This window comes from Nannobrachium achirus (assembly GCF_963921795.1).
Source record: "Nannobrachium achirus genome assembly, chromosome: 23".
NCBI lineage: Eukaryota > Metazoa > Chordata > Actinopteri > Myctophiformes > Myctophidae > Nannobrachium > Nannobrachium achirus.
In genome coordinates this window covers 16,276,497-16,292,516 of record NC_137830.1, presented here as the reverse complement: position 1 = coordinate 16,292,516, position 16,020 = coordinate 16,276,497, and the positions used below count along the sequence as shown (strand labels likewise).

At 42.6% G+C, this 16,020-nt stretch overlaps 1 protein-coding gene across 1 annotated transcript; it reads left to right on the top strand.

Annotated features, from left to right (window-relative positions):
- The first annotated feature begins 393 nt into the window (after nucleotides 1–393).
- Nucleotides 394–9,125, top strand: apex1 (APEX nuclease (multifunctional DNA repair enzyme) 1). Its single transcript, XM_080754714.1, has 5 exons — nucleotides 394–475; nucleotides 4,887–5,030; nucleotides 5,933–6,096; nucleotides 7,626–7,818; nucleotides 8,301–9,125. The coding sequence occupies exons 2-5, from the start codon at nucleotides 4,961–4,963 to the stop codon at nucleotides 8,813–8,815; spliced, it is 942 nt and encodes a 313-aa protein (XP_080610840.1). The 5' UTR covers nucleotides 394–475; nucleotides 4,887–4,960; the 3' UTR covers nucleotides 8,816–9,125.
- Nucleotides 9,126–16,020: the final 6,895 nt, after the last annotated feature.

Here is a 16,020-nt window from a genome sequence, read left to right as displayed (position 1 = left end):
ATTTCTGCCATTTGAAAATAGCCAATCTACAAGCTCACAATGCGTCGTGAGCTAAGATCTACTATTTTCAAATATTTTTTTCTACATTTTAACTACATTGGAAAAACTGTGAAATGGGACATTCTGCATAATGACTATTTTCTAATATTTTTAAGTGCATTTTGATACCAATAATTGTGTACTTTTACTCAAGTAGGCTTTACATTTTAATTCCAACCTTCTACTTGTGGCAGAGTGTTTCCACGTTTCAGTATTGATACTTTATCATAAGTAAAGAATGTTTGTACTTTTTCCACAACTGTTCATTTAGAAAGGAACGGCTCCCTACTACGAACCGGATCCCATCGTTCATTTCAAAGAGCCGTTCGAAAGACTCGATTCGTTCGCGAACGTCCCATCTGTAGTGCGAGTGACTGACTGGATTCGCAGAAGTCTCGCACAGTTTTCCTTACATCCGATTGTGGAAGACGTAAAAGTAAGATTTCTTTCAAATATTTCCAGACACGACCACCCTTCAACGAGACTTTGATGTAATCGCAGTTGCAATTGATGATAAAAACCAAACAAATGCATTAAAATATGTAACGTGGTTAGTTTAGTTAGCCAGCAAGTGGATCTCTTTGTCACAGACTAGCTTTAGCATCCATAGCCATTCATTCATTGTAACAAACTACAACAATACACCCTTTCAGCTTGAATTTCTGCATGCATGCATCACGTACTGTACAAGCGTTGGTTGCATGTGCACACTGTGACAATATTAGATAATACATATATTGCATAATTTTGCAACATTGTGGCACCCTTAGATAATACATATATTGCATAATTATGCTCATTGAATTTGTGGCACTATTTGTAAAGGCCATTGCACTGGGTTTATTTGTTAGATTGTTGTTATTATTCTCATTGTTATGTTTGAGTTTATCTACTATTATTCTGCTTTATTGGCTTGTTTATTTGATAATTGATTGATTAATTGGCACCTTGGGCACGCCTCTCCTGTGCCTGGTTGATTGGGAACCAAGGGCATATATAGGCCTAAGTGATGAGGAGAAGGCATGCACCTGTGTGGACACAATGTTTTATACCAGCAAAACCAGATACCAATGCCAGGAGATGTACTTTGTAACAATATGCACTGTGGAATCAAGTTAAGTAAAGAATGCAAAACGAAGTTCAACCTGTGGACATTGGGTTATTTATGGCTGCGTACAATTCCAAGTCTTAACCAGGTGTATCAGTGGGTTTTGGAGGAAATGTTTGGAGCTGACAAAACTAGCACTAAAGTATAAAACAAGTCCTATTGGAGTTGGATATTGGAATAGGCCTATTGGTTTTGAACGCTCAAAAGGATTGGACACGCAAACAAAAGGAAGTCACTTTGCAATACAAAGACGCAATGGAGGTCGGTATGTAATGGAACATGAATGTAAAGCTGTATCCACGATTTTCCTACGCCCCATAGTGCATTGCGCAGACGTTTGCACCGATCTTCCGCCGCCGATTTACAAGCTCACAACGGGTTGCATCTGCGACGCGACGTGAGCTTGTATGTCTGCTGTTAAACCCGGAAGTTTGGTCCTGATAGTCTCCAGTAAACCCCCGGGGAAAATTGTGGATAGGAAAACAGCATAACTATTGGAGTTATTTGATTCGTGTTTGTCACTGCCGGACTTTTATTGGTGACACGTTTGCTGTATTGCCGTCCTTTTTATTGTTTGTCACTGTTTGGATTTTTATTAGTGACACGCTTTTCTACAGTCCATTATTAGTTTCGTATTGTCACTGCCAGACTTTTATTTGTGACATATCGTTTGCTTAGCCACTGCCACTGCCGTTTTATTTTTGAAACTGTATGTGAGTTACACAAAGGAACCCACATTATAAAAGGAGGAGCATGGCTTTGCACATAGAGGATTGGCAGGATGCTGATGATCCTTCAGAGCTCAGTCCGGATGTTATTGATAAAATGTCAGAAGACTGGTGGTCAGAAGACCCTCCAGAGCTCAGTCCAGAAGTGATTGAGAAAATGTCAGAGGACTGGTCAGACGACCCTCCAGAGCTGAGCCTGGAGGTGATTGAACAAATTGTAAAAAGCTATTTTGATAATGTACAGGACACTTCACTTGCTTCCTTAAATAGGAGTGCGGCTTCAGGTCAGATACAGGGTCTGAGGGAGCGCAGGGGAAGCAGTTTTGCCATTGACGTTGCTGTGGTGGAGAAGACGGGACACTCCTCCCCCACTAACGAAGTTCGTTTCGGCTGCCTCAAAGAGGGACACATCAGCCTAGACTGTGAGGAGCAGTTTAGGTGCGATGTGTGTGGCCTAGATCATCCAGGACTCAGAGTAATCCACACTGAAGATCAGGGTAAAAGAACATCTTCTGAAAATGTGGAGCTATCTAAGGAACCGGTTGGCAATGTAGCTGCTGCCCCACAGGCTTCATGTGCGCCTATTGGGGCCGGTGGCGAGGACAATGTTATGTGTTCAATTGGAAGTGGAATCGACAGCAGGAGCAAGAGGGGCTGCTCCATTATTACCACCAATGCACCCTACATCATGCACACAGAGGAAACCGTTCAGAAGAGAAGATTCATGGAGAAGATCCCAGAGGAGCATGCTGACAAGTCAAAACAACGCCTCAACCTGAAGAGAAGTTTTCATGTTCCAGAGGGAAGGGACATGGACTTTCTGTGGTGGTGTGAGGGCTACATCGAGCCCTCTCCAGTCAGCCGAGAGAGAGAAGTGACACAACCTGTCATCAACTGCTGGAGGCCCCCAGACTAACCAAACCTCTCTTCTCAAACTTTCTCCTTTTTCTTTCTTTTGCAGTGTCATCATCAAAAGAAGATTCAGTCAAGATTACATACATGACACATACTACATAACCTTGATTAATGTTTTCTTGTTTATGGCTTAAACTTATTTTTTGTAATTGGTCATATAATTCCCAATTGGGGGGGAGTGTAAAGGCCATTGCACTGGGTTTATTTGTTAGATTGTTGTTATTATTCTCATTGTTATGTTTGAGTTTATCTACTATTATTCTGCTTTATTGGCTTGTTTATTTGATAATTGATTGATTAATTGGCACCTTGGGCACGCCTCTCCTGTGCCTGGTTGATTGGGAACCAAGGGCATATATAGGCCTAAGTGATGAGGAGAAGGCATGCACCTGTGTGGACACAATGTTTTATACCAGCAAAACCAGATACCAATGCCAGGAGATGTACTTTGTAACAATATGCACTGTGGAATCAAGTTAAGTAAAGAATGCAAAACGAAGTTCAACCTGTGGACATTGGGTTATTTATGGCTGCGTACAATTCCAAGTCTTAACCAGGTGTATCAGTGGGTTTTGGAGGAAATGTTTGGAGCTGACAAAACTAGCACTTACACTATTATTAGATAATATATGTATAGTATAGGCTATATAATTAATATTGCATATGCACATTTAGCTCTGGTCCATCGCTTTCACCTCCCGCATTGCTCCCGGTGAAGCTCTGACAGACCCGTCGGGAAACGCATGGACTCGAGATTGTCGGCCCCGCCGAGCGCTCAATACTAGTGAAAATAAACAAAACCGTTTCACTACTCACCAAACCAAAGGTCGTTTTGCGCTGTTGAAAGTCTATTCTCCGCGGTGGTGAACCCCTCAGCACCCCACCTACTCTGTAAAATACATTATTTTTGGCATGAAATAAAGTGCATCCAACTCGACCGCCGCTTATTTCCGGGTTGTGAACCATTGTATCTGCCAAAAATAATGTATATGACAAAAATAATGTATTTTACAGAGTAGGTGGGGTGCTGAGAGGTTTACCACCGCGGAGAATAGACTTTCAACAACGCAAAACTACCTTTGGTTTGGTGAGTAGTGAAACGGTTTTGTTTATTTTCACTAGTATTGAGCGCTCGGCGGGGCCGACAATCTCGAGTCCATGCGTTTCCCGACGGGTCTGTCAGAGCTTCACCGGGAGCAATGCGGGAGGTGAAAGCGATGGACCAGAGCTAATGCACATTGTGCCATTATTTAGATCAGGGGTCTTCAACGTTTTCAGCCCAAGGACCCCTTAGCTCTGAGAGAGATGAAGCAGGGACCCCCACTACATATCGTATAAAATTGTGTTGCAGATTAACAATTTACATGGATTATTTCTTATACAGTTTAGACTTGACAGCACTATCATCTGTGTAGGTTGGATTAATGTGTATTTTCATATATTTAACCACTTGAACTGTCAATACCTACTAGTCTGCACTTCTTTTCCCTCTTCACACCAAGCCTCTGTGCCCCAAAAAATAGCTGATCTATAAGTTCAAAATGCCTCGCAGCAAGAGGCGTTGTGAGCTTGTAGATCTGCATTATTTTTTTTTGCTAATGTTCCACTAAGAATAGGGATGCTAGGGTTCAAGTGAGATTTGGTGGACCCCCTGTAGTAACTCTGAGGACCCCCTAGGGGTCCCGGACCCCCTGTTGAAGACCTCTGATTTAGATAGGCCCCTACATGTAATGTATATTGTTGCATTATGCACTATGTAGCACTATTTTTGGCAAAGAGGTTTGGTGCAGAGGGGGAAAAAAACAGACTAAGTACAGAGTAAAAGGTCACGTTTATTAGCTAATGACAGCTCAAGTGGTTAAATATCTGAAAACACAAATTGACATGAATCCTAAATACACTGATGATCGTGCTGTCAAACGATGAAACTATATGGAATCTATGAACAGGTTGTGGGGGTCCCTGCTTCATCTCTCTCTCACCTAAGGGGTCCTTGGCCTGAAAACGTTGAAGACCCCTGGTATAAAGGGATGACCTGACTTCTAAGTTCTGACCTGCCATTGCAATGACCCCCCCCCCCCTCTTCTCTCTTGCAGCGGAACGCCTGTTGTGTGTTGCTGTGCGTGTTGCGTGTCTGCAAAGTGTGCGTGGTGCAAGAGTACATTCAAGTATGAGTAAAAGGGGAAAGAAAAATACGGACGAAGAGGAGGCTGTAGATGGAGATCAGGAAAACGGCACTGGTAATATTGAATTATGCACTCTTTATGCCTTTTATTGATAGGACAGTAAGTAGACTGACAGGAAATGGGGAGAGAGATGGAGAGTGACACGCAGCAAAGGTCGTCGGGAACGGGACTCGAACCCGCGACACGCTGTCAGGCTGACATTGCAGGCAGCCCAGGGTGCCCAGACCACCATGCCCGCGGCCCGGCCTGAATTATGCACTCTTAACATAACATAAGTGAATAAGTGGCAGCAACATATTACATTTCTAGAATGTTACATAACTGTTGTCACTGTCAGGTGTGTCGCACCAAATTCTGGGCCCTGGGTACAAGGATTCACTGCCTGCTGGCCCCCCATTTAGACTGGGAACACGTTATTACGCATTATTTTGAAAAATCATGAAACTTTGTGCAAGTCTTTGGATATTTTTGACCCGATTCTTTAAATGTCTTCTAAATCTTCGAAAAGGTTTTTTGAAAAACCTATGTTTTTATGTCAGTGGTGCTCAAACCTTTTCATGTGAAGGACCCCCCAAATGATATGTATTTGGCCACGGACCCCCATCTCAAAATATCTGGAATAAAATATTTTGAGATGGGGGTCCGTGGCCAAATACATATCATTTGGGGGGTCCTTCACATGAAACCCCCCCAGAAGCAAAATTTGAGTTACAAATGTTCACTTAAAAATACATATATTCAAAGACTTGCACACATTTTCACGACTTTTCAAAAATAGCAGATCTACAAGCTTGCAGCGTGGCACTCGGTGCCGCGCTGTGAGCTTGTATATCTGCTATTTTTCAATAGCTAAAGTATAAAGTATTGGGCCTCCTTGGGCCCTAGTAACCCAGTAACCCAGTCCCACATTTCCCCCCCTTGTGACGCCCCTGGTCACACTGTCCTTCACCTCACAGCCCCAGCAAAGAAAGGGAAGAAGACCAAGGAGCCAGAGGCTCCCATATTGTATGAAGATCCTCCGGACAAAATGACCAGCAAAGATGGACGTGCTGCCAACACGAAGATCACCTCCTGGAACGTGGACGGGCTGAGGGCCTGGGTGAAAAAGAAGGGGCTGGATGTGAGTTTTTCTTCTTTTCTTTAAAAAAATAAATCTTCTCTTCTGGAGGTTCCTTGCACAAAACACAAAGCCTTTTCAAATGGGGGGGTCGGTGGCCCAATACATGTCAATTTGGAGGTCCTTCACTTTAAAAAGTTTGAGTAGTACTGATAGATATGTCATTGTTTGACCTCATCGTTGTCAGGTAGAAAACCTGTTATATCTATACCTTTACTTTTCAGGAAATGAAACAAAAAAAGCTGTGTTGCCATCAATCCAATGTAGTCACAAGGTCTTGTTAATACTTTTAAATTGGTTATTATATAATGTATAGTACAGTATACGTTATAAACCCCCCAGTTAACATTTATTTTCTTTCAAGAATAGCATATCTACCATTTAGACCTGAACGCAAATCTGTGTCACTTTAGATTTGAAGCACTTTAACCATTGTTTTATGTTTTAACTATTAAAAAATAGCAGATATACAAGCTCACAGCGTGGCACAGAGTGCTGCGCTGCGAGCTTGTAGATCTGCTATTTTTGAAAAATCTTGAACATTTTGTGCAAGTCTTTGAATATTTTTGACCTGATTCTTTAAATGTCTTCTAAATCCTTCTAAATCAGTGGTTCTCAAACCTATTCATGTCAAGGACCCCCAAAATGACATGTATTTGGCTGTGGACCCTCATCTCAAAATATGTTGTCCCAGGGACCACCCAGAAGCAAATATTTGAGTTACAAATGTTCGCTTTTAAAAAGATACATATTCAAAGACTTTTCAAAAATAGCAGATCTACAAGCTCACTGTGAGCTTGTAGATCTGCTATTTTTCAATAGTTAAAGCATTACATAATTCTAGGCCTAAATGGGTCAATGTTTCTGCCTGACGGTGACAATACACAGGTCTCACATTCACACGCACTTGGTGCATTGTATCTGTCAAATGGATTTGACTTGTCAGGAGCAGTGTGGTCATGATTCATGCTGGGCCCCTGATTCAGCCCGGGAAAAAGAGTTGGAGAGGCCCTCATTGCGCGCTATAGAGAGATCTCTCTATAGCGCTGCTGCTACTCAGATCATGACAAGTGACAAGCCAGTGGGCCAATTACTGCACATGAGTTATATTTCGTCGTTGTCGGGTGGAAACCTTGTATGTCCAAAACCGTTTGTTTTGTATTTATCATTTTAAAAATGATTTAAACTAGTGAAAACAGCCGATCTACAAGCACACAACGCCTCGCACCGCGAGGCGTTGTGTGCTTGTAGATCTGCTGTTTTCACTACTTTTGTGCGACGGCCTTGTATGGTGAAGCAAAAAAATGTACAAATTTTGAAACTTGGAGATACGAGGTTTCTGCCCGACAGTGACGATTTACTTTATTGGCCGCCCAGCCCCCAAAATGAACAAAGGCCGACATTTTATTGAAAAAAAATCCTAATGGCTGGCCTGGACCGGCCGGGAATGAACCGGCCGTTCGGGAGTTGTCCCGCTTTTCCCAATGGCCAGCACGTCCCTGCTCATGCATCAGTGTGTTTCTATCTTCCAGTGGGTGCGGGATGAGGCTCCAGACGTGCTGTGCCTGCAGGAGACCAAATGTGCGGAGAAGTCCCTTCCTGCTGATATCACCTCCATGGAAGAGTATCCCCATAAGTACTGGGCCGGCTCTGATGAGAAGGAGGGCTACAGTGGGGTGGCCATGCTCTGCAAAACCGAGCCCCTCAACGTAACCTATGGCATTGGTGAGTGGTGCACGCCGGACAGCCCTTTAACCATCCGAGAGGTAATCACTAGACCGCCACGGTAATCACGTGGCTACCGTAATCACGGTAATCACTAGACGGCCACCTTAGAATGGACTCCACTGGAAAGCCCTCTCTAGATCCGTGCCAAAACCACAACCACACCAAACCAATGTTTAAACTTAAAGATCAGTGGTATCATTTGGGTTCCCAGGGAATGGCAATGGACCAATCCCCAATCACATACACACCCATTGTAACAGTTACAATGGGTGTGTATGTGATTGGGGATTGGTCCATTGCCACCCCCTAAACGTTCAAATTTTTTGCATATTCTGTTCAACTTAACATTGGACTTGTCTCCTCTAGGGTGGCCATCTAATCATGACCAAGTAAGATCTATTTGCCCCAGATCAGGTGTCGCCTCAATTTCATTTGTGCATGTAAATCCTTTGCTGAACAATCGTCTACTCATCCACCAGGCAAAGAAGAGCACGACAAGGAGGGTCGCGTCATTACCGCGGAGTTCCCCACCTTCTACCTGGTGACGACTTATGTGCCAAACGCCAGCCGGGGCCTGGTGCGCCTAGACTACCGCAAGACCTGGGACGTGGACTTCAGGGCTTACCTGAGCGAGCTGGACAAGAAGAAGCCCCTGGTGCTGTGTGGCGACCTGAACGTGGCCCACGAGGAGATCGACCTGAAAAACGCCAAGGGAAACAAGAAGAACGCCGGCTTCACCCCGGACGAGCGCGAGGGCTTCAGCCAGCTGCTCGCCGCCGGCTTCGTCGACAGCTTCCGCGAGCTCTACCCCGAGCAGGCGAACGCGTACACCTTCTGGACCTACATGATGAACTCCCGCTCCAAGAACGTGGGCTGGAGGCTCGACTACTTCCTGCTCTCCACTGCGTTGGTGCCGGGCCTGTGCGACAACAAGATCCGAAACAAAGCCATGGGGAGTGACCACTGCCCCATCACTCTGCACATAGCCGTTTAGGTTACTGTCTGGTCAAAGTGGATGAAAAACCCATTCGTTTTATAGCAGTGTTGTTGCATTGTTTTCACTCTGTTCTATATACAGTTCTATATACTGTTCTGTTGTTACCCGACTACTGAAACTACTGTTGGCCAATGTACACATATTGAGTGGAGCACCCGTTACTGGGGATAAACCCCGATGTCCACTGTTAACTTCTCTCGGATGAATCACCAAACACACTTATTTCTGTAGATTCAGGGATTAATAATGATACGGTTGTAATTTCCAGGCTTGGCTCAAACCATAAACATTGTCTTTTTTTTTTTTTTTTTTACACAATGACAGCGAGGGCAATTTATGTAAGGCAATAAAGTCAGAGTAAACTGTTCCTAAACATTGTGTTATACGTAGATCAACCTTATTTGGCAATGTTGTAAACAATATAAAGCTGATATTTGAGACCAGTTTCTAATGACCGTCTACTCCCAGTTCAACATGCCCTTGCCACAAGAAGCACCTGGACAGCATTCTGTTGTAAGGTTATATTATACACGTCTCTTACAAACCTGTATGTTTTCTGTCCTGAAGTGTACCCATACCAATAAAAAGAATAGAATTTGTGTCCTTTTCCATTTAATTACATTAAGTGTTCAGAAAGGAATATACCTGGGGTGCCCGCTGGCCTGGTGGTCAAGGCGCATACCACATACTAGGCTATGATGCCTGCTGGCGTTGCCGGTTCGATTCCCGATCCGGACGACCTTTGCCACATGTCATTCCCCATCTCTCTCCCCATTTCCTGTCAGTCTACTGTCCTATCAATAAAGGCATAAAAAGCCCAAAAACAAATCTTTAAAAAAAAGGAATATACCGTAGATTTAAACATTTGTATGTGGTCTCCTTTTAATTGCAAAGCTAATGACAATTGGTAAAGAAAAATATGCTACAATACATTGGGGGCATTCAAAACATAAATGGTAGCAGAATAAATCCACTTACAAATAATGTTAGACATCTTTTGTCCACAGTAGAGCTATACCATTAACCCCAAAATCAAAACTAAATTGACAGGAGCAATTTCTAAATTACAACTTTTTCCCCCACAGTATATTGTATAAGCATTTTATCAAACTAAAGTACAGAGAAAAAGATGCCGTCTAAATTGCAGCAATACATATTTTAGCTGAGTAACTTATGTTGTGCAGCCTTATCACCTTTATTGACTTCTCCAATTAAAATAAATCTTAATAAAATGCTAATAGCTATTTAATTGTTTGAACATTCTATTATCTAACCAAATTATTTCACCCCAAACTCCTTGGTAATATTTTGAGGCTTTTCAATGTCACTGTGTATCCTCTAATCAGAAGATCATTCAAATTAAATAAATATACATAGTTATCAAGAATAGAGCATCGCAGTGGGCGTGGTTTACTTGTCCCACTAAAAAAATCTCCTGTTCATTTTCCTCAGACTTTCACGAAAATATAACAATTATGTTAAGCTTAGAACCAAGCCATCCAGGATTGCAGTGAATCATGACCACAAAACCTTTGTTTCTATGAAAAGAACATTTTGAAAATCGCTAAACAAAGGGTATTTATTAAATGTAGTCTATCAAATAATGTAATATTAAAATATGTTTTCACATAGGACAAAAGGTTTTATCGTCATGATTCAATGCAATCCTGGATTGCTTGGTTCTAGGCTTAACATAATTGTTATAACATTTTTGGTAAAAGTCTTTGGGGAAAATAAATGGGAGATTTTTTTTAGTGGGACCAGTAAACCACTTCCGCTGCGATGCTCTATAGTGAGAGTGTACAGGCATAATTTGGTCTGCTTTATGGTGAAATATTACTTTTAAGGATGTCACATTATTCTTATGACAGAAACCAAAATGTCAAAGAATTATCTGTTATCAAGATGCACACAAGAAGCTCCTGGGTTCATTAAAATATGAACATAACCATTTAATTGTACGCATCATTTGTAGAAGCCTATCCATGCACACGTTGAGTAGCCTATTTCAGAATTTACAGTTGCAGGTTACAGTTTACAGATTTTTAAGAGTCACTGGTTTGGGCAATGCCTGTGGCTGTAGTATTTTTTATAAAACTATTGCAATCAAATCCCCCGAATTATAGCAACTAGCGAGCACCGTTTCTGGTAATTATTCACTCTGGAATTATAACTTTGACTAAATGATTGACCATCTCTGATGCCTGTTGGTTCTGCCAGTTGCCAGTTCACAGACAAAATGAGTTTGAGGACCCAGGTTCCAATCACATTCCATCTTGCCTCGCATGTCTCGACTCTCTCTCTCTGCCCTTGGTTTCCTGTCTCTCTACACTGACCTATCTGAAATAAAGCATAATGCAATAACAACAAAAACATAAAAAATTACTAAACGTATCATAGGACACACTATATGGGATGATAGTTTGTGTCCTAACTGACTTGCCCTGCAATTACATACAGTAGCTATAACAAAATGCTGATGGTTATCTATTTAGTTAGCTACTGCTGACAAACTGGCTTAACATCTAGGATCCATCCCTTAAAGCATACATGGGTAACAGGGGGCCACATGCGGCCCCTACCTTCACTTAATGCGGCCCACAGGTTAATATCAGAATACTGATGTATTATTGATTTCAGCTGTTCCAATTCCAACAGGCAAACATGACCCACTTTAATTCCTTCAGTCTATAGTAGTAGCTTAATGACTAGTATAGTAGTACTATAATGTTACTTTTTTTTGTCCAACGTATTTGTATTTAGGTTCATAAAGTTAACATGAGTATACTGTAACTAAATGTGTTTGAAATTAAATCAAAATGTTACATTTCAAGATTCCAATTAAAAAAATAACAAAACATAATTCAGGATTCCAATTCAAAAAAAGCAAAAATAGCTGATCTACAAGTTCAAAACGCCTGTATGAGATACTAGAATGACAAAGTAGAACATAGCAATATGCAATGTGGCCCTCTGGAGTGAAGGTGGAAATATAATGGCCCTCTCCATCATCAAAGTTGCCCACCCCTGCCTTAAAGTATCTGACGAGTTACGACTTTAGGGCATGCGTTCGCTGGTGCATTTTGAGGTGATACGACTGTTTGAATCCTTTGCCACATTCTACACACAGGTAGGGCTTCTCTCCGGTATGCGTTCGCTGGTGTCTCTTGAGTCGATTGGCACTGAGGAAGCTCTTCTCGCACTCGTTACAGGAGTACGGGCGAGCCCCGGTGTGGTAGCGCAGGTGGATGGTAAGGTAGCAGGACTGGGTGAATCTCTTCCCACAGTGTGGGCACTGGAACGGCTTGTGTCCCGTATGAAAACGCTCATGCTTCAAGAGCTCTGCATGGGAGAAGAAGCCTTTTCCGCAGTCGGAGCAAAGGAAAGGCCTCTCGCCAGAGTGCGTCAACTCATGTCTAGTCAGAGTAGCCTTGTAGACAAAGCTCTTGTCGCACTGGGAGCAGCTGAACACGTTTTCCCTGGTGTGACAGCGCTCGTGCTTCTTCATGTTTCGCTCTCTCTTGAAGCTCTTCCCGCAGAAGGAGCACATGAAGGGCATTTCCTCAGAGTGAATCTTCATGTGGCTCAGTAAGCCACCCTTGTAGAGGAAACCTTTGCCACACTGCGTGCACTGATGGGGACGCTCTTTCTGGTGAATGCGTTGGTGCGCTTTGAGGGCGGCCTGGTAGGCAAAGCTCTTGCCACAGTTGCACGTGTACATCCTCTCCTCCTTGTGCGTTTGGAGGTGTCTGTTGAGGTAGCTGGCGCAGCCGAATGCGACGTAACAGTGCGGGCATTTGTAAAGGCGCTCCGTCTTCTCCTCCCCATCCCCGTGGGTCTTCAGGTGTCTCACCAGGGCAGACTTCCAGGTAAAGGCCTGACCACACTCCGTGCACCTGTAGTCACCATTCTCCACGTGGGTGCTTTTATGTTCCCTCTGCGCTGCCAAGGATTTGAAGAACTCGCCGCAGATGAGGCACTTGTACTCACGGCCGTCCGTGTGGGTTTGCTTGTGCCTTTCCAGCGACTGCTTGAAAGAGAACCGCCGCCCGCACTGAGAGCACACATACGGCTGTTCCCCCGTGTGGAGACGCCGATGGGCTTTCAGCAGCGACTGGAACTTGAAGCACTTCTGACAATCTGGACAGCTAAAACGACCCTCCTGGTCTACGGGGAACCGCGTGGGCGATTTGTTGTTCCTGCCTTCACCAGAATGGACGTCATCGATGTGCTGCTGGACATGCGCTTCATCCGTATGACAGAAGGAGCACGTAGGACAGGAAAAGGCAGGTGATGATCCGTCTCCAACAGCCCCTTAAGAGAAAGATTAGGACTATATTGATATGGCAAAGCAAACACTTTCTATCAAATGCTCGGCTATGATCAAAAGGAAATGCGTGCATTGCCTGGCTCTATAATGGCCCACGAAGGAGGCAAGAAAAACAGTGCTAATTATTTTCAGTCTCCTCAACAGTACACACTAAACTAAGTATATTTAGAAACAGATGATACAGTAGGTGAGAGCAAAGAGAACAAGATTAAGGTCATTAGATCTTTATAGACTGGCTGGATTGGCTATCAGGTGTCCGTTACTGGATATTGAGCCACCTCAAAGTCACAGTCAGCAATTTAATCAAAGTTCTTCTAAATGAATGCTGATGAAATTCATGTAACCGTAACAACTAGAATAAACTGTAGCAGCTGTTTGTTGGACTAGAACGTGGTTTCATTGTGTAGTCCTGGGGAGACATCGACGTGGGAACTACCAGGTGTGTAGTCGAGATCACAATGAAGGCCCAGTTCGAATGGGGACTGATCAATGGGGAAGTCCGACCTCTCAATATTCCGACCAGGTTAACATTCACCAGCGTTGGCAGGTTGGCATTCCACCAGGTTAGCATTCACCAGCGTTAGTTTTACTGAGGTTAGGGTTAAGGTTAGGTTTAGGTGGTCGGGTCGAAGGCGCTCCAGCGAGTGGTAAAGTCCGCCGAGAGGATCATCGGCTGCCCCCTCCCCTCCCTGGCCGACCTGTACAGCTCCCGCCGTCTCATGAAGGCCAACAGTATCCTCAAAGACCTATCCCACTCCGGGCACTGCCCACTTTAATCTGCTGCCCTCGGGCAGACGTTTTAGAGCCATAAAGCCAAGAACAAATAGGCTCAAGGAGAGTTTTTGTCCCAGAGTGTATATGAGTCACTGAACACTGTGTGACATGGGTCACTTTTATTACTTGTCTTTGCTATATATTTTTTTTATATTATTTTAACTTGTCTTGTATAACGCACTTTAGGAGTTTGCTCCCATTTTGTTGTTTTTAAACTTGTTTTAAATAATGGGAGGTCGGAAAAATGGGAGGTCGGAAAAATGGGAGGTGGGAACTATGACATGGAGCCGTTTGAATATGGGTGTGTTCTCAAAGTGGATCCCAGGGACTGGGGGTTCCTTTAGTGGGGTCTAAATTGACCCATACAAGTCTGTAACTCTGACAGTGTACGAATGGAACGTTCCATTTGTACACTGTCAGAGTTAAGGGGAGACTGTGACATTTTGAAAGTTTGAGAAACACTGATGTATTGTAGTTACGTATTGCAGGCCCACCTTCATCACCATCCTTTGCAGACACCATCGGTGAGCCATAGGAATGCTCGGTACTGGTAACATAGAAAAGTGAACAGTAGGATATTAATAAAAGCAATGATAAGAAGAAATGAAGTAACCTCAAACTGTAAAACATGTTTTCATATAGGTTCATGACTTAAAGGGATATTCCACTTTCAACAGGGAAACAGTGGAAGGGCCTCTCTCCACATACACACCCATTGTAACTTCAAACTTCATTTTAACCATGATAGATTCATTAAAAACACCCATTATATTTTCTGGTGACTCATAATGCCCTCCTAATACGTGAGCAGGCCGTGTTTTATCCATAACTTTTTTCATTTATTTGTTTATTTATTTGAAAAAATGAAATACAAAAAAAATATTATTAAAAATAAATGAAAAAACACGGTCTGCTCACGTATTAGGAGGGTAGTATGAGTCACCAGAAAAAAACAATGGGTGTTTTTAATGAATCTATCATGGTTAAAATGGAGTTTGAAGTTACAATGGGTGTGTGTGGGGAGAGGCCCTGGGCCTGGAGGGCCTGGTAACATTTACATCAAATATCTAAATATTGAATCAAGCAAATTAAAAACTGTCCAGGGTGTTCATAAAAGCCTGATTAGACGATAAAATTATCAAAAGTTTTTTTGAAAGTGAAATATCCCTTTAAGCCTCAGCTACTTCATTCACTGATACTTTAAACCTCTAGATAGTCAGTGTGCCATGACAACATAAACTTTAATGACACCCCATCAAAACTTCCAACATATTTTGATTGTCAGGAGATTGTTATAACGATCATTACACTCAGAGCAATAACCCACCTATCTAACCTATCAAAGTTCTGAGTTTTAATGAATGTAGAATTATGTGCAGGATGTCATTTGCTGCAAATTAGGCGGCTTAATTTAACTGGCCATGTTTAAAACTATATTTGATTTTAAAATAAAAATACTCTCTCTCACACTTCTGCCAGTGTGCCAGTGATCACCCTCCCCTGTGCCAATGTTGGCACCTGTGCCTAAGGTTGCCTAGTACCCCTGCTTTAAACCTTCATAACCGGAGATTCTCAAGCAAGGGTTAGGTCAGGAAGATCAACATTTGTATGTTTGTAAGTTTGAAATGAGTTATACAAATAAAGCATATCGTTACTGTCGGGTGGTAAACTTGGCTTGTATGTCAAAAACCTTTACTAACCTTTACCTTTACGTTCAGGATTGAGGATTGGTCAAACTTCACATGACAATTTGGCCCTCCAGATAAAATCATTCATTCATTCAGAATTCATAAAAATATAGAACTAAAGCACATAGAAAGTATAGATCTAGAACACAGATTGTATAGATCTAGAACACAGATTTCATAGCTCTAGAACACATAGAATAGAAATTCACCGCTTCACTTCGAACCGAGGTTTGATTTTTTATTCATAATTATTTTTTAAACATTTAAAAATAGTGAAAATAGCTGATCTACAAGCTGACATCACTTAGCATCGCAAGGTGTTGTGAGCTAGTAGATCTGCTATTTCCACTACTTTTGTGCGACACGCTGGTATGATGAAGTGGGGCATTAACTTATGGAAAAACATAAAA

What these genes read in the sequence shown, in the direction of transcription:
- apex1 (XM_080754714.1), top strand. Translation starts at nt 4,961, where the DNA reads ATGAGTAAAAGGGGAAAGAAAAATACGGACGAAGAGGAGGCTGTAGAT. An exon ending in AGATCAGGAAAACGGCACTG is followed by an intron (nt 5,031 to 5,932) that starts GTAATATTGAAT and finishes TTCACCTCACAG; the next exon opens with CCCCAGCAAAGAAAGGGAAG. An exon ending in CAACGTAACCTATGGCATTG is followed by an intron (nt 7,819 to 8,300) that starts GTGAGTGGTGCA and finishes CTCATCCACCAG; the next exon opens with GCAAAGAAGAGCACGACAAG.